Here is a 24,050-nt window from a genome sequence, read left to right as displayed (position 1 = left end):
GGGACAAGCAACGTAGTAATGGTCCAAGGAAGGATTTCTTGTACAGGACCCCATCCCGAAGATCATATCTTCCTACTTTGGAGAGTATCTTCCTAGCTTGTTTCTGATCCGCAGGTAAGCTTCCCTTTTCGAGAAAGGCATGGATCGTCACTCTCCAGTCATCTTCGTTGCTGAAGTCTTCGTCTTGATTTGCTCTTGACAAGATATCTTCTTCGTCAAAGTCGTTATGGATGTCTTCTCCTACCTGGTCTTCGATATTTTCTTCCACTGTATCTTGATTGGTAGCGAAGGAGAATTGAGATGCAATCGAAGGCTCGTATACCCTTGCTATTTTAATAGCTTCGACATTTTTATCCCTCAGCATGGATGATATATATGTTAGGGAATCCGCGTGCCTGAGGTCCCTTCTGCATAAGTGCCGGAACTTAATGTTCGGGATTTGTGATGCCAATGTTTGGACCAAGGCCATGTAAGCTGAGAGGGTGTCATCGTACACATTATACTCGAGCCCTATTTGCTGTATGACAAGCTGCGAATCACTTGTCAGCCTTACATCGGTTACCCCCATCTCTATTATTATACGGAGGGCATGTACGAAAGCTTCGTATTCAACAATGTTGTTGGTATGCTCTTTGAATTCCAACCTAAGTGCCTGTATAATCCTTTCTCCGGTTGGGGTGATAATGACAATGCCTATTCCTGCTCCTTCCTTATTTTTGGATCCGTCGACGAAGACTTCCCATTGTCTTTGACTCGCAGGTTCGGGGATATCCATTGGATCCTTGTTTATTTCTGGTATTCCCTTAATCTCTTCGTCGTTGTCAAGGGGGAAGTCTGCTAAGAAATCCGCCAGAACTTGGGACTTCCGAGAATGTTGAATTTCATGAATGATGTTGAATTGGTCCAGATGGGTGTTCCATTTGGCTATTCGGCCCACTTTTCCCGTGCTTTTGAGGACTGCTTCCAATGGTGCTTTGCATGGGACCCTGACGAGGTGAGTTAGGAAGTAGGTTCTCAGTTTTTGTGTGGATGCGAGGATGAGCTGTTCAATCTTAGTATAGTTACTTTCCGCAGAATTGAGGGTCTTGCTGACGTAATAGATAGGTTGTTCTATCTTTGTATTGGTTTTGACCAATACTGCGCTGACTGCGTCTTCTGTTGCTGCTATGTACAGTGCCAAAACCTCGTCAGGATCTGGCTTCTACAGGATCGGGATTGAGGCTAGGTGTTCTTTGATTTTTTGGAATGCTTCCTCGCATTCAACGGTCCATTCGAACCTGCTCCCTTTTTTGAGAATATTGAAGAAATGTTTGCATTTGTCCGAGGACCGGGCAATAAATCTGCCCAACGCTGCTATGGATCCATTGAGTTTCTGTACTTCCTTTAAATTCTTTGGGAACGGCATCTCTACTATGGCTTGAATCTTTGCTGGGTCTACCTCGATGCCCCTTTTTGTTACCAGATACCCGAGGAATTTCCCCGAGGTGACACCGAAAGTACATTTCTCCGGATTCACTTTCATGTGATGTTTTCTCATTGCTTCGAAGATATTCCTCAGGTCCTGGTGGTGATCTTTACGCAGCTTGCTTTTGATGAGCATGTCGTCAACGTAGACTTCTAAGGTTCCTCCAATCCATGGCTTGAAGATAGCATCGACCATCCTTTGGTATGTTTCCCCTGCGTTTCGAAGTCCGAAGGGCATTCTAGTGTAGCAACAAAGGCCATGTGGGGTGTAGAACGCTGTGTGTGGCTGATCTTCTTCTGCCAGGGTCACTTGGTTGTAGACAGAATGTCCATCCATGAATGACAGTTCTTCATATCCTTATACTGCTTCTACCAGCTGGTCTATGCTCGGCAGGGGATAGCTGTCCTGTGGACATGCCTTGTTGAGATTAGTAAAGTCTATGCATATTCTAACCCCTCCATTTTTCTTAGGAACAATGACCATGTTGGAGATCCAGGTAGGATACTTGACTTCCTTGATAAATCCTGCGTCTAGTAGTTTCCGAAGTTCTGTTTCTACTGCCTCATGATACTCTGGAGCTACTTTCCGTATTTTCTGCCTGAACGGGGGCGTGCCCGGTTTGATGCGTAGCTCGTGTTGGATTACTTTTGGGTCAATCCCCGGCATATCTCCTAGCTTCCAGGCGAACACATCCGCGTATTCCTTAAGTAATTTGGTTAAAGAATGTTCCCTTCCTTCGTCCATTATGGTCCCTATTTTGATCATCTTCGGGTTTTCTTCCGTTCCTATGTTGATTTCTTTTACGGGCTCCACTGGTGTGAACACAAGCTTCGGGTTTCCGAGGACTGGGACGTTCTTTAACTGCTATTTAGCGTGTTTCTGTTCTTCGCTGGTTGTTGAAGTACTTGTCTCTGTGCTTAGGACATTATCATCTTTCGTCAAGCCCTTCCCTGTAGTTTCCTTGATGAACAGGTCTATGGCCTTCTCTTTCGCGGTTTCTTTATTTTTTACTCTTCGGATTTTTCGCTGCTCTTCTTGCTCGTTGTTGATATGATCCTGAGTGGCCTGGCACTCTCTCGTAGTGACCCGATCTCCCTTGATTTCCATTACTCCCTCAGGTGTTGGAAATCTGAGATATTGGTGGTATGTTGCCGCAACTCCTTTGAGTTTATGTATCCATTTTCGTCCAATAATAGCGTTGTAGGAGGAAGGGGTGTCCACCACACTGAATCGGGTTTCCAGTTTCATGGGCCCTGCGTTAACCTGCAACACGATGTCTCCCAAGGGCTTCGTGGCTGCTCCATTGAATCCGTAGATGGTGTGATAAGAGGTCATTAACTGTTCATCATGGAGCTTCATCCGTTTGAATGCATCGTAAAATAGGACGTTTACGGATCTTCCCCCGTCTATGAGGATCTTTTTGAGGTTACATCCAGCTACTGGTAGCGTTAGGACCAAGGGATCGTTATGGTCTTCCATATCTTCTTCGATATCCTCGGCATCGAAGATGATAGGAGATTCCATCCATTCTTCTTGCTCGTCCACCACTATCCCATAGACCTTATACAATTCGCAGCGGTCTTCGAATTGCTTCTGTAACCTCTTTGCTATCTGCGTTGTAAGTGAGGGCCCTGTGGCTTCGGAACACGAGATGGTGTTGATTGTTCGGTTTCCTTCCGGAAGTTGGACTGGTTTAGTTCGCTTGGATCTATCCTCGGTAACATCCTTTCGTACGTAATGTTTGAGCTCTCCTGCATCAATTAATTTTTGGATCATTATTTTAAGGTTCTTGCACTTTTCGGTCTGGTGTCCGTTGAAACAATGATATTCACAGTAATCTTTAGACTTCTCGGATCTCGGGGGCTGCTTTCCCTTAGACCATGGCCACTCCAAGTTTTCCCTTCCTTTGATCTCTCGTAGGATACGAGCATAGCTAGCGTTGAGTTTCGTGTAAACTTGATCTTCGAATTTTCGGTCACCAATTCTTCGTTCATCCCTTCGTTCCTTCCTATCTTCGTGAGGTCTCTCCACTGAGCAACTCCTTTTGGCCCCATTGGTTTGTTCCGCTGAATTGGTGCGGTGAGATCTCTGCGGATATGCCCTCGGGTTTTCCCGTTGAATTTCTTCAAGTCGAGCGTGCTTTTCGATAATTATTCGAAGATCTCCCTCTGTCTTAGGCACGCTCCCATGAATTTCAACAAATAGGGGACTCATTCGGTCTAATCCCCATTTGTAGCAATTGATGCTTACCACTGGGTCCACGCTCCTTATGGCTTGGCATATCTTGTGTCATCTGTTAGTGTACTCCCTCGTGGTTTCCTTGTAGCCAATCGCTAGTGAAAAGAGCTTATCCATTCCGGTGTTTACAGTCTTGTTGTACATGTACGTTCTTAAGAATTTCTCTGCGAGTTGGTCGTATGAGTGGATGGAGTTTGGTGGCAGATTATCGAACCATGATAATGTAGATCCCTTCAGGCTTGACGGGAAGTATCTGCAGAGTACGGCGTCGTTCTGACCCCATCTAGATAAGACACGGTTGTAGTACCGAATATGTGCAGCAGGGTCACTGGATGCATCATAGCATTCGAACGTTGGGACAGGGCATTTCAGTGGAATAGGGGTGTTGGACAAGCGATGAGTTAAGGGCGTAGAGTTAGATTCTCTCATGACCTCTTCTAACCTCCCCCCGCCTTGTCTATTTTTTAATTGCCTGATCTCGGCCATCATCTCATCTCGTAGCTCTTCCATCGCGCGGTGGTGCCCTAAATTCTTCTGCTCGTTACCGTCTGACTCTCCATCATCATAATCCGGGTCGGATACGCTACTTCCCCTAGTCGCGTCTCCATTAGCCGCTATGACGACTCTACAGTCTCGGTTTGGCTCTGGTGCTTTGGAATTTGCTTCATCAATTTGTTGGCTGGTCTTCGTGCTTAGAGAAATCCTCTCCTTTAAATCTTGATTTTCTCTGGCCAACAGGGCTACAACATCTGCGTAAACCTGCTGGCTCTTCTTCAGTTCCTCAAGCTCAGCCATCAGTCAATGTGATTGGTTGGACCCCTGATTGGGAGTCCCCACGCGTGCCACTACGGCCATGGTGCCGCCTTCCTCTACGGTCTGCACTAAAGGTGGCAGAGGTTCAGCTTCGGTTGCTGACATTTACAAATAGGGGTGAGTTCCCCTCTGCGGTGCTAGAACCGCCGGTATGGTTTGATTTTGATCATTTGTTGGTGGCATTCCAAAAGTTGGAAGGTTCACGGGTTGGAATGTTCTGGATTCATCCACCATTTCTCTTGGTTGATGAAGTTGATTCATGGCGCAAGTTTTGCTAGCCTCTGCAGCCTTCGGGACTACCGCAGCCGCACCGTACTTTGTCGCCGCTGCTCTGAGAGCCGCTGCTGCAACTGAATTAGCGTTCATAGGTGAAGTGATTTCCGCAGTATCTTGCCTTTGACTGGTCATTTTAGCTTTGTCTCCTTTCTGCTTGCTTCGGGTGATGACCGGGGTTGTCCTGGGTGTTTCTTTTGACAAAGCTTTGGATTTTCCTGCTTCCTGCGTCTTTTCCATCACGGGTCGTTTTGTCTACAATGAAATCTCGCAGAAAGTCGCCTTCTTTACTCACAATACGTTCTTTCTGCACAAGGAATTTCAAACAAAAAACGGGAATATCCGCGTGAATCGGGTTAGTTGGCGAAATATCTTCTTCCAGGAGAGGATTAATACACACGAGTTACAATTAGCTTCTTTTGGGGATGAGATAAAGTAACTCCTCGGGGTTTATTCGGTGTTTCGCAGCGCATCATGTTTTGATGTCTTGGCCTGCATGTTTTCCACGTATCTTTTTATATACACGTGTCTGATAGTGAGATATATGTGTACACAAAAGGCTCTGGTTATTACGGCTGTCAAGTAGATCACGGAAAGTCTTGCACACGGACAAATAGCTCATGATGTCTTGCAGACATACCCTTACAAAGATTTGCATTTAAATCTTTTGTGGAAGGCTAATTAGCTGGTTGTCGACAAATTTAGGGGCAAAAAGTAAAGCATACCAAATCTTGCACACGCACCTGCATATTGAAATGGAATTTGCCGGTAATTTCATAAAGATTTCATCTTGAATCTCTTCGGAAAGACTCAACATTGACATAGCTAAAAGATGACGTTTCTCCTGATAACTCTCTTCTACTTGTATGGAACTACGATTTTTCACAATTATTGGTTTTACCACTGATTCCATCTTACCCGTCGCTTCTTTTTGTGGGGTCTTGGGCTATGCATAATTATCTCCACCAACACCAAACCTTAAGTGTTCCATGATAAAAAAAAAATATCCAAGTGTTTGAAGCTGGGAAACCAAACAATGGGTTTATATATACAGGGCCGTCTTACAGTTTTGGGTGCCCTAGACGAGCGTGATATATGGGGCTTTTTTTATTGTTACTAGATCAAAGGTGAAGTTAGATTTTCAGTTTATGGGGGAGAAATTATGTATTTAAAGTGATAATTTGAATCCAATTATGCGGCCGAAGGCGGCGAAATTTTTTTCCAGCATTTTTAAGCTAGTTTTAGTTTGTAAACTTGTTATTTGGTATAAAATAAGCCCCAAAAATTGGTTGTTAGTGATATTTATAGTTGATATAGAAAATTTAGTAACAATTATAACTGTTACATTTATATTGTTGTTACAAATTATTTTTGTAACACTTATAACTGTTACAATTTTTCTGTTAGCTTTAAAAAAATAATTTTGGGCCCCACCATTTTGGGTCCTAGGCGGCCGCCTAGGTCGCCTTGCCCCTAAGACGGCCCTGTATATATAAGATGAGTTCTGGATGACCAAGGTGATATACTTGGAAATAAAAGTTGATTAGGAATCCGAGCGTTACTTTCAGAACAATTTTGTGATTCTTCCCAAAAGTAAACCAAACAACTCCCAAGTAGGCAATTACTAGTTGGTTCAACAATTTTGGACCCTAACAATTTAACTTTAATTTACATTATCCAAAATTCCGACTAACTTGTAATCATCGACGTTGATTCACTCGAATAACTAAGTCGTTCACTGGAATTTCCATTCCACCACTAAAAATTCCTAAGCAAATCAAGCCATTACAAGAACCCACAGCTAGGAGGGCCTTAATATTTTTATCCCAAAATGGGTATGAATAGCTCTGTTACCTACTTGTCCCTTGATGATGATGTTGATCTTGGAGCATAATTTATGGGGTACTTATCTTAGTTATCGTGTATGCTTAAAATGAGTCTACGGTTACTTTGAATTGTAAGATTAAGTTGGCTAATATTAAATTAACTGGTATCATCTGAGAAAAATATCCACATGAATCTTTTCCGAGAGACTTGTGAGGATATTGCTAAGAAATCAGGAATAATTTTGAAGAAGAAAGAGGATTTTGTCAAGGTGCAATGAATCTAACTATTGGTATTCACACCAAGTGATACCTATTAGAAGTTGTAGATGTTTTAAGAAGGTTCCATAATTTTCTAGAATTATCTAGGTGTTTTCTTATTTTGGTATTGTTAGAGGTTTCCTATTTTAGTTAAACTCAAGGTTTCCTTTCTTAGCTATGTTTAGGTTTCCTAGTATAACTCATATACTTGGAAGACAAGTTTGTAACCTATATAAATAGGTGTACAAGTATTAAGGAGTACACACAACATAATTTAGAGAAGAGTTCTCATAACTAGAGAATTTTAGGGTTTAGAACGTTTTGTTCATAGACAATTGTTTAGAGTTTGTGAAAATCATCCTGCTGCTCATAGTTGTGGTTTTAATTTTCTGTAATCTGTTCTAATAATAAGAGTTGATCGTAGCCGTTTGTGGACGTAGGCATATTGCCGAACCACGTTAAATCTTGTGTCTCTCTTGTTTCGTTTAGCACATCTAGTTTCTGTTTTCTTTAGTTCTACATTGATCCAAAGAACTATTAGTGTCTTTGGAGGTCTTAATCCTAGCAAGTGTTGCAGTGAGCGTGGAGAGGATCATAGTTGGAAGTGAAGATGTCTGGTTCTACATCAAGTAGATTTTCGAAGGTGCATGGATTTGATATTATCAAATTTAATGGGAAGAATAATTTCACATCATGGAAAACTGATGTAAAAGATATTCTTGTTAGTATGAAACAAATCAGAGCTATCAAGGACAAACCAGCAATGTTGCCAAAGGACTGGACTGATGAGAAGTGTCCTGACCTTGATTTGATGACGTATTCAACTATTCGTTTATGTTTGTCAAGGGATATCACTCATAACTTTTCGAGTGAAACCTCTGCAAAGATGTTATGGGAGAAGTTAGAGAACTCTACTTACAAAAGGATTTGACTTATGAACTTTACTTGAAGCGTAGACTCCATGCCTTTAGGATGTCTCCAGGTAAGTCTATGATTGATCATATTAATGAGTTTAATAAGATCTATTCTGATTTTTCTAATATCAGTGTTAATATATCTGATACGGATAAATCCATGATATTATTATGTTCTTTGTCTTCGTCGTATGATGCTTTCGTTGACTATTTGCTGAGTGGAAAAACCGATGAAGACGACGATGAAGATAAGTTGGTTTTCGATGATGTGGTCTCTTCTTTACAAGCTAAGGCGTTAAGGAAGCAAGATTTCAGCGATGAAGCACAAGTCGAGGTCTTGTTTTTTGATAGAGGAAAGAATGGTAATAAGAAATTGAAGTCAAAGAATCGTTCCAAAAAGAGCGATATTTGATGTAGTTTTTACAAGTGGTAGGTATGTGATTCCATTCTCGGACTCTTATGAAGATTTGGGTTTAAGATTAATTAAGAAAAATACTAAGGAAAATTGCTAAGACGATCAATAGGAGAAAGCTTAGGGTTCGGATTCCACCAAATAAATAATGTAAAATAACATGTGAAGAGTTGTACCAAGATTTTATCCTACTGGGTTTTTCCTTGTCAAAGTCTTAGTAAGGAAATTGATTTTGGCACAAGTCATCAAGGAGACAACGGCATTTGAAGAACTACATTCGAAGCACTACATTTGGAGTTCCACTGTTGAACCGCACAAGGGGAGTGTTATATGGCCTATGGTCCATGGATGTGCGGTCCATTAGATGACTAGGCTTTTTCTTTACATGTATATAAAGAACATTATGTGTATATAATATCCTGATGTCTCTTTATCAATACCAAGTTCTTCTCCTTCTCTACCTCTTTCTCTTTCCCTGTTATTTCCATTGCAATATAATAAATAAACAAAATGTTCAAAGATTAAATTTATTTTTTAAAGTATCATAACAAGGTTAAAAAAGCACTCTGAATTTTTGTTTTACCAAACACGTCTTGAAAAAGAAAAACTTTGAAAAATTATTACTCCCTCCGTTCTTAAATAATAGGCTGGTTTTGTAAATAGATGTTTCAAAAAAATTAGGCTGGTTTCCTAATTGGGAAAGTCAAATGTTACTTTAGTTTTTTGGGACCATTTTTCTCTTAACTTCTTTTGATGACAAGTGTCATGTGGACCATTTCACTTTACTTCTTTTGCTGACAAGTGTAATGGGGAGCATTTCACTTCACTTCGAGGACCACTTTCAATGATTAGTTCTCTTAATTTCCTTAATTTTTTCTAAAAACAAAACCAGCCTATTAATTAGGAACGGAGGGAGTACAAATTTTCTTGGGGACAGAAACGCTTTCGGGGCTTAGGATTTAATAGGTTATACCAGGCCTTGCACACGCACTTAAGCCCAATGGTGTATTCCCATGGTAACCTAGCTATGATCCGTCCCATAATCTTTAGTGGAAGGCTACTGAGCCGCGGCTTTGCGAATCTGCTAGGCCGAGAAAGTAAAGTATCTTACACACGCCCCTACAGGCTGAGATGGAATCAGCTGGTAATCTCGCAAAGATCTCAGCTTGAATAACACTGACATTGCCAGAAGATGGGATTTTTCATTTTTGCTGATTGTTTTCTTTTTCTTGTATGGAATTACGCTTTGCATCATCATCTCCGCTAGCACCATATCTTAGGAGCTCCATTACCGAAATAGTTAGTTAGTCAAGGAAGCAAAAATTGTTGGAGTATGTAGCGCAATGTAAACCACATGTGTATATCTAGGATAGTCCCACACGGAATAAGAGGAAGTACATGTGGTGCCTAATAAGTTTGGGCATCTCTTTACATAGCACCGAGGTCTTTTAGATTAAAATCCCACACCTGATGCAACAGGTGGTTAAGCGGGGACAGTATCGGTGTTATGTGGTCAGGCCGAGAAGTAGGGTCCGGCGGTCCGTGAAGATCCTAATAACTGGTATCAGACCCTATGGTTGGGGCTACTATCCGGACGAAGAAGTGGTTGTAGATGTCACCCGATTTATGGCGCAGGTGGAGTCAGACTCAAGGTGGAGCAGGCAAGGCCCAAATTAGAGCTGGCGCTCAAGGTGGAGTTAGTGACGCATCCATTAACTCAGGTGGAGCAGGGTTCTCGGTGGACAAGGTTGTGCTCAAGGTGGAGTTAGTGCTAGCCTTCCCATTAACTCAAGGTGGAGTAGAGTTTCAGGGCGCTTAGTGACAATAATCATGTTCGATGGGTAGCATATACGGACGGTGATCATATGGTGGAGTATGATTGGATTGGTGAGGTGGTTTAATCTCGCCAAGGTGGAGATTGTTGGAGTATGTAGCGCGATGTAAACCACATATGTATAGCTAGGATAGTCCCACATGGAATAAGAGGAAGTACATGTGGTGCCTAATAAGCTTGGGCATCTACTTAAATAGCACCGAGGACTTTTAGATTAAAACCCCACACCTGCTGCAACAGGTGGTTAAGTGGAGACAATATCGGTGCTATTTGGTCGGGCCCAGAAATAGGGTCTGACGGTGGTGCACGAAGATCCTAACAAAAATCAAACTCAAAGAGTACAGAATTTATATATACCATGAAAGCTTTCTTTAAAAGCTAATACAGAAATACTATAAAAAGAGGACGCCTGCTACTAGGGAAATACAACTTGATTAGGAATCCGAAAAGTTACTTTCCTGATTTGTACTTCTTACATAAAACCAAACCTGGCAATCTTCGTACATAATTTAATGCCAACTACCATATCAACACAAGAAATAAAACTATAATCCCAAGCAATCGCTTGCTTCTTAGATATTGTCACACACTATCTTGAAGAGGTTCATATTGTGCTTGCTTGCATATTTTCCATTGTTGGTGATGATTATTGATAGTGATGAGATCTCGAATGATTCTTGAAAACTATCGTGTTTATCTGCAAAATAATTCAACAAATCAATGAGATACAATTACGAGAAAAGTTAGTGAATGAAGACAGAGGGACAGTGCAAGCAAGCCCAACTTTCATTGCAATGAACTGGCTTTAAAACGTTATGCATGGCACAAAACTGATTATGCAAAATTAAACGATTGCAATAACGACAATTTTGACTATATTTGTTTTTGCATTTTATACTTTATGGGCTCATTTACGGGTGTCATTAATGTACAACAGTTTCATATGCATACATGGTTTTATAGATGCACTAAGGATCACATGACGCAGAAGCCAACCTTTGGACAGTGGACAAAGGTACAACGAGAAGCAAAAAACAGAAGAACAAAAGATAAATATCACTAAGGTACATATCCGCGAAATAAAACAGACAATGGGCACACAACCTACAAACATTAAATGATGCCAATGATCAGAAAATCGTTAATGCTCCTTGGAAATCCCTTTCCGGAGTAGCTAGTTTCAGTTATATAGGCACACATAACTAAAAGAGATGATATAAGACTTAGATTAGCCCACGTGTACCTGGAAAATTTCATCCAACTCATGCTATTTAGGAGTACTGCAGAAAAAATCATGACCTCCTAACTCATGCTAGCTAGTTCTGGATAAACCTTGCCGTCAGGTGGCCAGTATCTGTAGGCCATATAGGACGGCTCTATTGAAAACCACATACCGCTAATATCTTTTCTATACTCATCTGAAGATGTTCATCTAAGTTCCAACTCATCATAAAGATTAAAATGGACAATAGGGATAGAGGGTTAAGACCTCAAGCGATAGCAATGTTTCCCTCTTCTGCAATAGTGTTGGACACCAACAACAGTTAGCATACAGTTACCCGCATCATCAGTATCCCTCTAAGGATATTACTACCAACTGATTAGAAACCAAACTATGAGGATGGGGGAGGAGCAGGGGAACTAATATGCTCTAGTAAAACGGAAATAATTGGAGGATGATCCTTAGTTTCAAACTCATCATATTTCATGCAATCACTAACATTTTAACCTTTTCCTAATGGTATCTGATTTCTGACGGCACTTGGTTTATTTCAAAACATCCATTGATTTGACAATATACAATACCAAATTTACACAAATCAGATTAAAGATGGATTACACCAAAAGAAGATACATCATAAGAAATCAAACTTTTGATTATTAACTATCAGTAGTTGCAGAGTAATCGAAAAGATGACCACGTGCATAAGATACGAGATTTTACCTCAATCTTTGTTGCTTAGGCTTCTTGTTATTTCCATTTGTAGTCCTTTTCTTCACACACATTCGCGATTTAATAGAGACTAGGCTTTCCACATAACTCGATACCTACCTGCTCGTTTTATAATTTTGATCATATGATATCAAATCCTGGTGCTCATCGATTAGAATCTCTCCGTTTTCAAGAGACCAAATTGGCTTGGAAATGGAACATTCCCAATAACGGTCCATTAATGGTAAGCGTTCTATCTTCACTGATGATGTAGTAGTTGTAAACCTTTTTAATCCAAGATTCTCTTAATCCATAATCTTGCATCACCCACGCATCAGTTCCGATACCCCGGACTGCGAAAACTATACAAAGGCAGTCTCCCAACATCCCCACATCTTTATACAGTACTCTGTTACCTTCAAGAGATGGCATAGTTTCACCAGGAAAGGGAATATCCGCGAGTCTGTATAGTTAATATTGAAGGAGACTATAACTTCAGATGGGGTTCCTTGGGTGGTAACACCTAACCAGTGAAGAGCTCCATTAAGAAGCACACCAGAGAGCTTTCGTTTAGTAGGTAGACGTGTAAAATGGTCAGGAAACGCGTAACTTAATTGAATAGTTTTCCACGACTTGGACGCTGGCATATGAACTTGAATTTTTCTCTGAAAAATTTACTCTAGTCTAAGTTATGCCGAATGCTGGTTGGCTAACAACGATGATAATGATGACCGTGATGAAGATCGGTGATGATGATGATGCAATGATGAAGATAATGATCCGATGAAGACGATCATTATGATGAAGACCATGATGACGGAAACCGTTACGTAGATGATGATGTTTCTGCTCATACATGATGCAGTGATCAAGACAATGGAATGGGATATTTAACGTGTTTGAATTAAGGGAAGGTGTAGAATATATAATCCAAACACGGCTTTGGTGAATTAAGATATTTTAGTTAACCGTGTAATTTATCCTAGTATTTAGGAACCGTTGAATATGTATATAATACCTACAAGTCAGGACTCAGGAGTTGTGGTTATTCAAATGACCACGTTTTACGATTGCATGTACTTAGTGTCCTAATGAATAGGGACCATGAAGGTGCGTCTGTTAGAGTGGTGAGGAATAGCTCCGTCATTTGTAAGCCTATAAAAGGCAACAACAATGTTGACGAAATATTATGAGAAGTTTTATTAAATGTAATCTTTATATGAGTTTTGTGCGAATCTCTCTCTCACTCCTCTCTTGATCCATGAAATTTTAACATGGTATCGAGTTGAGTTGAGAGATAGGGTTATACGGAAAAAGATGTTTCAGAAGTGTTCGAAAAAAATTTTCAAAGTTTTAAGAATATTGACAGAGGGTTTAGAAGATTGTTTTGAAAATTTTGTTTTTAAACAATATTGATTTATTTGGTCAGAAAAATAATGTTAGAAAAATTGTTTCCGAGGTAGAAAAAATAACTAGATTTTTGTGTGTTTGGAAAACAAGGGTTTCCATTGAAAAAAAAGATGTTTTCTTTTTAGGTTAGAAAACATGGGTTTTTAGCTGTGATAAAGCCAAAGTTGGAGAAAAAAGGGTTTCTAACTATGAGATGAAAAAAAATGTGATGAAGAAAAAATCCTACCAATTAGATCTTTGGAAAACAGGAGTTTTCATTGAAGGAAAAAAAAAAGATTGATTACGGTTTTTGTTTAGAAGAGAAATTGTGATGAAAATATTTTTGGTGCAAACTTATTTTATTTTAAAATTTGTAGAGTGGGTCTAAAATTTTGTTCAAAAAATTTGAGTTAGAGAAAATTTTTGATGGGGGTGATTTTGGATGGGGGTATGGGGGACTAATAGAAAACTGAAATTTGTCATTAAGTTTTCTAACTAATTAGTTCTCTAATTTTTATAACGAGGGTGTTTATGGAAATACAGTAGGTCGTCAGTTTCGTAAAGAAATCCGAAGAAAAAACTATGTTCATCTTAATAAAGAACAACAGGAGAAGACGTTCAAAGAGATCAATCTTTTTGTTGGATTTAAATGAGCTCTCAGAAAAAAGTTTTGGGTTCAGTTGGATTTTGTTTATAAATTTTTGTTTGCTGATTTTATTAATTTTTCTTTACTGATTCTGGATCTGTTTGATTAGGGAAAAATATAACCTAAAATTGAAAGATTAGATTTCTATGTACATGATGGATTTTAATCATAACAAATCTTTTAATGATTAGTGAAAAAATCTTGATTAGTGATTAGGAACGAGCTCTTCTGGGAGTACTGAGATTTTCAAATTAGATTTCTCGAGAATGATACCGGAATAGGTATATAATACCTACAAGTCCGGACTCAGGAGTTGTGGTTATTCAAATGACCACCTTTTACGATTGGGTTTCGGATCGCCTGTCTCCTGTTTTGGTGTCTTTCGGTGTCCCTCCACTTAAAACTTGACATGTGTCCCAATATATATTTGCTTGAAATATAAAAATTGTAAACAGTTAGAAAGTTGAGTAAATATAGGAAGAAAATGAAGAATATTTAGACTTACCATTTCTGTTAATATTTTCAAACCAGAACATAATTTTGTTCATTATGGGTTCATGTCTTTTGCATTTCATGTGTAAAGAACAAGAATTGATCCATTTTTTAGCTTTAAAATACAAATGGGTTCGGTTCTGATCAATCATGGAGAATTAATATTTGTAGCGTTCTATCTTAATATATAATCGACAAAAATTACTACCAAAACCCATCAATATGGGATGATTCTTTTTGAAGCACGTCACAATGGAATTTAACTTAAAATTGCGATCATGATGATGATAAATCCGACGGAAACAGACATTTTCTGAGAGTTCCGAAGTTTAAAAATGAGTAACTTGCTCTTGAATTAGCTCATTAATTAAAGATAGGCCTAGACATTTATGGGAGTTCGAGTTTGAAAATGAGTAACTTGCGTTGAACATTTTAGATCATGAACTGCACATGAGGGGTAACAGTATAAAATTCAGTTTTTCCTTGGGCATAACCGAGGAGGAAAGACTATATTGAACTAAAAATGGTATATCTAGATATTTTCATTTAATTACTCAATTTCCTAATTATTTCACGGATTATATATTAAATGTGAATATAGATTGTACACATGTCAAATAGCTAGTGGTGGGACACGAAGAGACACCAAAACAGGGGCAGGTGATCCGGTTCTTAAATGTAATCTTTATATGAGTTTTATGCGAATCTCTCTCGCGCTCCTCTCTTAATCCATGGAATTCCAACATTAAAATGTGTCTTTGGTTACTCTGAATTGATCAATTAAGGTGATTCTTGATAAAATTAGGCTTATAAAGTAGACTACCCCATGGTTTGCATACACATCTACATACTAAAATTGAATTAAGTGGTAATCTGAGAAAGATATCAACCTGGATTTCTTCCGGAAGATCTGACAGCGACCACATTGCTCCAAATTCAGGAACAATTTTGAAGAAGAGGGCGGAATCAGTAGTTCTAGGGTTTTGTTAGATCTTTCTCATTTTGAAATAGGGGGCTTTGAAGAGGTGTAATAAACCTAGATTTGCATTTAATTTTCATTTTACTTTTTTATCCACATTTCCAACCAACTTTGTTGACTGAATTGAAGTCAAAGGATTTAAGATATATAAAAACGGGAAAAATACGGTTTAGTTCAATAGGCAATCTAAAAATATAGTTTAGTCCAGTCCGAGTCAACTAGGTACAAATTAGTCCAAAATATGGAAAAGTACATTAATAATCCTTATCATTTACAATTTAGTTCAAATATTTGCAATTTAGTCCACAGTGACTTATGATGATGTCAACAATTTTAATTAACATAAAAAAAAATTAAAAACAATTTATCTTTTGAACCGTTTGTCCAAAATTTACAAACTTTATAGATTTGGGAAACTCTTTCCGATAGTTACAAAAAGAGTACCCATATGACTATATAATTTTTATTTTCTAAGAAATCTTAGTTTACACTGGTGCACAAACATGTACACATCTACAAAAATTCAGAAAATCCAAAGACAAGTCAAGTTGCACTAAATCCACATACATCTTGAATCGTCCACCTAAATACCACTAATGCTTTTCATTGGACCCGCAAAAAGAGTACCCATATGAATATAATTTTCATTTTTTAAAAACTAATTGTCTTTATCCTAGAAATGAATAGAATTAGTCACAAAAATAATCTAAGATAAGTAAGCTCAACATTTTAGGATATAAAACCCAATTTACCAACTGATTTCAAATTCAGAAAACTCGAATATGAAGTATACCTTTTTGATTAAGAATTTGGAGTAAAAATGTATCCTAAACATCAAAATTACCGACACTATCATCTTGTTTCAGTGCCACTTCTCTTCAACAGGTGAGTGAATTATTACCTACCCTTATAACTGAAGTTTTATGGGAATAGAAGTTAAGTGAATTACCTCCATGGAACTCACTGGTGCACATTCCAGCTCGGTGAAGCTCGTTGACATACTCGGTGTTTCTCGGCACTCTTCTTTACCATCAAAAAATTCTTTCTTTTCACCTTCTATCTGAAATGATTCATCGCGTTTTCACGCGACCACCTGCAGCCAAAATATTGGCAATAATGTTAGCGAAAAGGCCTACACCTTGCCCAAGTAGAAACTAAGGTGTACCGATCGACCACCAGATCCAGTACCTCCTTGATCATCAAAATTAGAAAAATGAATAAAAAATCAAAGGGTTTCAATGAAAGTAAAAATACCACATGACATATATATAAATTCCTTCCAAATGCAAGTATCGCTAACACCTTTCATAACGTGTTCAGACACAACTAAGAAACCATGTATACACAAAAAATGAGTTAAAATGTCCTAACAGTTGAAAGCGATCTTGAATCCATATTTCTAAACTTTCAGCTACATGTTACTACTGAATGCGCCGCTATTAACGGATTTGAATAAGGAAAACTATCGATAATCAGCATGTGTACAACTATGTACACATCGGAGATAAAAAGGTGTACAACTATGTACACACTAAGAATCAACTGGTGTACACTAACAACTTTGGCTCACGTATTTCCTTACATAAAATACACTTTCAATGAACACACTGCAACAAGCTCCTATGTCAATAAAAACACTGTCTCATAGAATATCATGTGCCACATTTTTCTCACTTTGACAAAGACCAACATCAACTCTGATTTTACTTTATCATATACTAAGTCACCACTTCGAACCAAGCGTGCATCCAGAGAGATGTATCCAGATGCCTAAGCAACTTACGAGTCATGGAACCCAATATATGAAAGTGGAATAAAAAAAAAGGAAAATAAAAAAAGGATAGATGCGAGATAATGTTTACTTAGAATCGTATTATATATTCAACAACCAAAAATTTCTACAATTAGCAATATAAAGTTTGGGTATAATTTCCTTCTATAGTTCATACACAACAATAAAATCTTATAAGACATGGTGTACAATTACGTACGCAATAACCTAAATGTACTCGAGAGAAAGGGGTTTCCAATATCAAACATTCTAAGACCATCGATATTATACCTAATTTACGACAAAAAAGATTAATCTCCTAAAATGCATCTTTTCTCTTGGCTTAGATCAGTTAGTCTATAAATTTCCAGTGGTGAATCATAACCCCATCTATCTGTTGCGGTAACGGTCTGCACAACTGCAACTTACACTGCCTACAAAATATTCGATAACAATAAACAGTTACGTGCTTGACAGGAGGAGACTCTTCTGATTCACTAACCTTTCTTGAGTCGGAAGGGAGAAGTGGTGTTCGTCTGAAAATGTACGGAAACGTCGAAATGCTTTTCTTAGCGGCAGATCATGTCAAAAAATGGAGAGAGCAGTCAAAATCTCTCCTCTCAGTATATCATCTAAGTGGATCTCACCTTGACGTGGCTCCCAACCTAGTCTCCTATACATATTACCAGTAAGAATCTACAGGTGTACAATTATATACACATTAAGAATATACAGGTATACAACTATGTACACATTAAGCCTCCCTACTGGCACGGTGATCCATGAAATGAGAAAAGCTTCCCTACTAAGATCTTGAGCTTCTTCCTCTATCTTTCAACATGTACACTTGTTAACAATCAACGGGTGTATAATTAAATTATGTGTACATTAACGATTAAGAGGTGTATAACTATGTGCCCATTAATCATCAACAAGTGTACAACTATGTACACATCAAAAATTAACTTCTGTACAACTATGTACACCTTAAGAATTAACAGGTGTACAATTATGTACACATTATGCTTCCCTACTATGCTACTGCTGAGCTAATCCATGAAATGAGAAAAATCCTTTCCACTAAGGTCCCAAGTTTCTTCCACCATCTTCTACGGAATTCAATTGTTGCACATATTATTGTTTAGTTGATTAAGATTCATGTCATTGTATGAGTTATCTTTTGGTAGGGTAATTGTTTTTTTTTTCTTTTTTTATGCACATTTTACTGCACTAGATAGTCATTATTTTCATATTTTGGTAGGTTTACTTTTCACTTCAGATGTAATTTATGTTCCAGTGCGGTTTTCTTTCCTGTAATTGTTTGATCTCATACAAGATGTACCCAAAATCCGAATACTGATAATGAAATAAATGCTCAATAGCAGACAAGAATCAGACGTTACATTACTACCAACATATTTAAATCTATTGGCTCACATGTATATGTACCGATGATAAGGAAGGGCGGGTTTGCAAACACCAATAGAGGCCCTACGGGGACGTATTCCCTTATGATCCACGGCTTGCTCCACTCCAGGTGGTGTTTACATCCACAATAGTGAAACTGTAGCAATCAAGTTTTTCCGGTATACAAACGATAAAAATAATTAGATACCATATAATGTCATTGTAAAAAAAAAAAAGGAATAGCATACATGCATTCTCTAAAACATACTACACTAGAATTGACGTTTCAGGAATTCAGTAGAATCTGAGTAAGCTAATGCTTTAGTAAAGTAGTTGCGGATCTCTAGAATTATACATTGGATGAGATGAGCATGTCTGCACGTACAAACAGACGAGAGTTTAATTTAGCACATGTATTAGGAACCAAAATCTATTGAAGACGCTAAGAGGGAAGAGAAAGCGGGAGAAGGAAATGGTGCAACACGTCTAGTTATAATTGGCACTCTGTTCTTTGTTATTTAAAATAAATAAACAATACCAAGAAAATATAAGAGGTATCATATTGTTAGCATGCTTAATAACACTATTCTTCTCTAGATAGACACCATCATTGAATATTATTGTGATAAACCTTTAGAAAAACAGATAAAATTTGACGACTTTTGCGTCTAGGTAAGTATTTCTTACACAGCAGTAGTTGTACCGCTAAAGTGCTCTAGCTAGTCTAATCCTAGAATTTTTGTCACTGAATTGACATAGTGTATGTGTGTGTGTTTGTGGGTGTGTGTGAGAGGGGGAGAGAGAGAGAGCATACCCTGGCCTCTCACTCAATTTTTTCGAAGTGCTCCAGAATTAAAAGGATGCATATGTCCCTCAATGACATTACATGGAAGTTCTCCGATAGCTCGTACAAGGTTGAGACATTTCCAAAGTTACATCCTGACAAACAAATATCGGCAAAAATCATCCAAATTAATGTTCTTAAAGCACACTTCATGTATACCATTTCTCAAACTAAACTTGCTGACTCACCTGTGCAATTGCATATTCACAAAGACGCTTAAGCCCGGCCAAAAGATACTGATCTGCAGCTCCGATGAGATCTTGCGCCATGTCTAATGTCACGTCAACTGATCCTGTGTATATGAATCTACGCGCGGCAAAAGTCAAATGCATTACATTCCAGTACTTTGATTTAAACTTAAAATCTAAGTAGCATTTTATTTCACTACACCAGAAAGATTTAAACCTGGAAGACAACCTGAATTCTTTAAGGAAGATCAACATTTCATTAAAACATAGATTCAAATCACAACTCAACCTAAATTAAGTTCACAGGACAGGCTAATAAAGTTGACAAAACTTAAAAATTAACAATCAAAGTTATTGTTATATATCAGGAATTCACAATCAAATTTATACACAAATATGGTTAGATTAGGAACATAATCTTAAATTTAGTAGAAACACCTGCAAGGAATAAAAGGATTCGAACATAGTTTTCTCCCAAATAATCGAAAAAAACAAAATGAAACCAGATAATCTAGTGACATTGTCTTCAACGATGAGGATAACTATATCGGTCTTGAATTGAAATCTCACTGTTTCTGATACAAAACTCAAAACATCTAAAGTAATTTTTGATTGGATCTAAAACAATCGATCAACAACAGATATAATATAGATGAGATCAAGTAATTAGGTTTTTGAAATCGTAAAAAAAATTGAAATTAATAATTTAACCTATCGAATTAAATGATAACAATAGATTAATTTGAACTAACCTTCCAATAGTAGATGAAATCTTAAATTTGGTTTTCTGCATCGATTCTCCTCAACCTTTTCTTTCATTTCTGAATTGTTCTTCATGAACTGATACTGCTGACGATGATTTAGGTTATTCAATTTGATTTCAACTGAACCTACTACTTGCTTGATGTGTTTATTTGATTCTCATATCTATATTTTCGGTATTGAATTCTCATATTAGGTTTTGGGATTTATTTTTCTTCCTTTGAGAGTTGTCTCGACAATGGAAAAGAGAAACTGAAGATGGATTAATCCGGTAAAACTTGTACATACCCATGATGGGTATTTTTGTCTTTAAAAAAATCAGATTTGGATTGAATCGTCGATAAAAGGATCAACTCGTTTCAAATTATGTGAATTTGGACCTCCTAGTACTAGGCTTGACATGACAGGACTAGAATGTCCAAACCCCAATAAAAATGAGAGTAAACGTTAATTTACGGATCCAGGTAGTAACTTCCTGTATGTTCCTGTCCTTGAATAGTTGGTTCCAGCATTATGGCCTTGAAGCTAAGTAGCTAATGTGTGTGATCACTTTTTTCTTGCTTGAGAGTTTAAACTCAGTAGTTGAGACTTGAGAGCACCTAAGGATGCAATCTTTTAATCATCTTTTAAATTGCGTACTTCTGACTTTCATCTTGTTTGTTTATGGCTGACTTGTCTGGGTCTGATTCATCTGGATCTGAAATAACCTTAGTGAGTCTGATCAGTCTCATTATGTTTATTTTATGAGTCAGACCTGACTCAACTGTCTAAAAAATATTTGAGTCGTTAGCTTGGTCCAATCAGTCTGGGGTATTTTGCTACTGGATTGAAATGGGTCTGAGTCAGTGATTAGGTCTGAGTCAGTGATTGAGCCAGATTTGACTCAAAATTAAAAACAAACGGTCGGACAACTTACTCGCGACGAGTCCGGAGTTGACTCAGATCAAGACCACGATTCAGATGCAAAAAAACATGGTGCTTGTTTGGCTAACTTCAGATCTACCATTAGAGCTTCTCCAATAGTGAATGTGGATGTTTCCTATATGGCATCACTTTTAAAACATCCGTTAGGTATAAAATCCTTAATATTAGGAGAAAATAAATTTTATCTCCAATCCACAAAGTGTTGTATCCTTTTTTTACTTGTTTGTAGGTATATAATTGGTTAAAATTAAATCAATTTTTGTTTTGAATGATACTTTATTAATAAAAGTATGATTAGGATGGGAAGAAATCCTCTAGTAAATGTCTAGCTTTTTTTCGCCACATCACCTTCACATCAATGGGTTGAAGATGATTTTTTATAAAAATGGTTGTGTACCTATGTGGATGAAGACTTTTTTCTTCGCACACATTCCATTGGAGAAGCTCTTGGATAACTTGAGTCCTACATTAGAAGAAAAAAATAACAATTTCAAATAATTTCAAACCCTTGGTCAACCATTTTTCTTAATGGGTCAACCATTTTCTACAAATTAATAGTCTTGGGACCATAAAATATTATTATTTTAACGAGGTTATTAATCTATCGAGTGAAGATTTAGCTTACACAAGAATATTTGGGACCAAATTTTTTTATTATTTAATCAAAGTAATTAATTTATCGAGGATTAATATTTCGAAGTTTTATTATAATTAATCGTTTAGTTGTTAATTAAATATGGCTGGTTAGGTAATGTGTTTCCTTTTATAGGAAGTACCTTCAAAACATGTGTATGATAACAATTTTTGACATTGGTGTTTGGAAAAAGATTTTCAAAATGTTTTTAATCCAAAGCACTTCCAAAATAGTAGTAATACACAGACAACATAAAAACCCACCCTAAAACAATATACCCGAATAAAGGAGGATGATAATTGGGAGAAGTTGGTCCTTTGCTAAATGTCATGGGACCTAGCAGAGAAAAAATATGTGAGTGGTGGTTTTTTCACTGTCAGTTTGCGCGGTCCGTGAAAAATTTTTGCTTTCAAAATTTTCTTTTTGAAATCTGGGTAGGAGTAGCTTTTAAAAGCTACAAAAGTACGAATTTTGGTCCCACCTAATCTTAATGCTTAATTTATCTTTTTTATTCCTATTTTATTTTAACTTAAATATAATCAATCTTCTGTACCGAAAATAAAACTAATTAAACAACCAAGTGATACCAATTACATTGATGAAGCAGGTAAGCGAGCAACAAGTTGCGCCCCAAGTTCTTTTTGAATTGCAAATCATGTCCGTTTAAAAACAAACTCCTTTGAACCTGGAGTCATGACATTACTGTACCCTATAATTTTATTCTTAAGAGTTTGTATCAAATAAACCTTAGAATTTTATTCTTAAGAGTTTGTTTCAAATAAAATTTTGTTTTGATTTATCGATAATAAAGATAAGAGCAAATAAATAATTACTTAATTTTAGTTCGATTTTTTGTTTAAACATAATATTTGTATATATATATATATATATATGAAAAAGTGTTGTAGCAAAATATTCTATTTTAACAATAATATAATGTTGTAATAACAGTAAAAATTAATAAGTTTAATATTGCATACATTTTCATTTTTTTTTAAACCCAATAAATGTTGTTTAAACGTTTGGTAACTCATGTTTAATGGTAAAATACACATATTTTGAGAATTATTCCTAGAGGAGCTCTATTATATAACTATACTCTTATGAATATATTGACAAATGAGAGCGGGTGGAACAAAAGATACATGGCCCAAACCATGCACTAAGTCTTGTTTTTATTCGAAATTATTTTTGCAAAAGTTTTCTTTAGGAAATTAATTCGATAAATAATTTATTTAAGAGTTTTATTTATGGAAAAATTCTCTTTTCGTGTTTTAATTGTTTTACAAGAAACAAAACTCGTTTTAGAAGAAAAACATAAACCTAGCTTGATTTTTGAGTTAATTCTCTTATAAATACAACTCGAAAATCTCTATTCAATTTACAACAGAAGCGACTGCGTTCGCATCTTCTTTTTATTATCTTCTTTCATTGTTTTGCACGGTGTGTTCACTTCCGATCCCTGTTTCTAACTTAAAGAGTGGGTAACTTGTTTGTGCTAACTCAATTTATATCGGCCAGTCTTATCATGGACACATCTTCGATGTGAGGGGTATAGCAGTATTCATCTCGAGTATACCCGCGAACTAATGTGTTAAGGACAACTTGTTGAACCTTTGATTTTGTCGTCGTCAAGTTATTTCGGTAGAGTATTTTTGATTAAATTCTTTACATATTATTTTGATATATCTAATGTGTTGTTCATGTAAAGACCCTCGAGCTCATCAACGTTATTACACTAGTCAAGAGACGTCTTAGCCGTTAATTACTCGATTAGTATAACTCGAACGTTAATTATTAGAAATAAATATAACGACGATCTAGATACGAAGCTAGTACCGTTGAATAGATCTCGAAATTTACGCAGAATGGACTACTTGAATGTGTCATTCGGACACCGGACAAAGAAGATAGCATAAGATTATTATGAAGGGCAGAATCGTCATTTTAATTTTAACCGCCTGGCTTCCCCTTGCCCATTTCTCGGGTTCCTTTAGCGTTCTGTTCATCCTTATCTCAATTGAGAAGATAAATACTGTATTATTTCT

General features: G+C 37.2%; 1 protein-coding gene across 3 annotated transcripts; it reads right to left on the bottom strand.

Moving 5' to 3' along the window:
* Nucleotides 1-18,546: 18,546 nt before the first annotated feature.
* Nucleotides 18,547-20,719, bottom strand: LOC113306971 (ARM REPEAT PROTEIN INTERACTING WITH ABF2-like). 3 transcript variants are annotated; one of them, XR_003338952.1, is made up of 5 exons: nucleotides 20,435-20,719; nucleotides 19,683-19,786; nucleotides 19,465-19,589; nucleotides 19,006-19,025; nucleotides 18,547-18,807 (listed from the first exon to the last, which is right to left on the bottom strand). XR_003338952.1 is itself a non-coding variant. In XM_026555892.1 (5 exons), exons 1-5 carry the CDS (start codon nucleotides 20,517-20,519, stop codon nucleotides 18,788-18,790), a joined length of 282 nt encoding a protein of 93 aa, XP_026411677.1. In that variant the 5' UTR covers nucleotides 20,520-20,719; the 3' UTR covers nucleotides 18,547-18,787. The 3 variants fall into 3 exon arrangements, 1 of the variants encoding a protein (XP_026411677.1); XM_026555892.1 differs by having other exon boundaries at nucleotides 19,537-19,589; XR_003338951.1 differs by having other exon boundaries at nucleotides 18,803-19,025.
* Between the last annotated feature and the right edge of the window lie 3,331 nt (nucleotides 20,720-24,050).

The sequence above is a fragment of the Papaver somniferum genome, chromosome 8, assembly GCF_003573695.1.
Source record: "Papaver somniferum cultivar HN1 chromosome 8, ASM357369v1, whole genome shotgun sequence".
Lineage (NCBI taxonomy): Eukaryota > Viridiplantae > Streptophyta > Magnoliopsida > Ranunculales > Papaveraceae > Papaver > Papaver somniferum.
The sequence above is the reverse complement of the archived record's forward strand: the minus strand, read 5'-3'. Positions and strand labels throughout refer to the sequence as shown.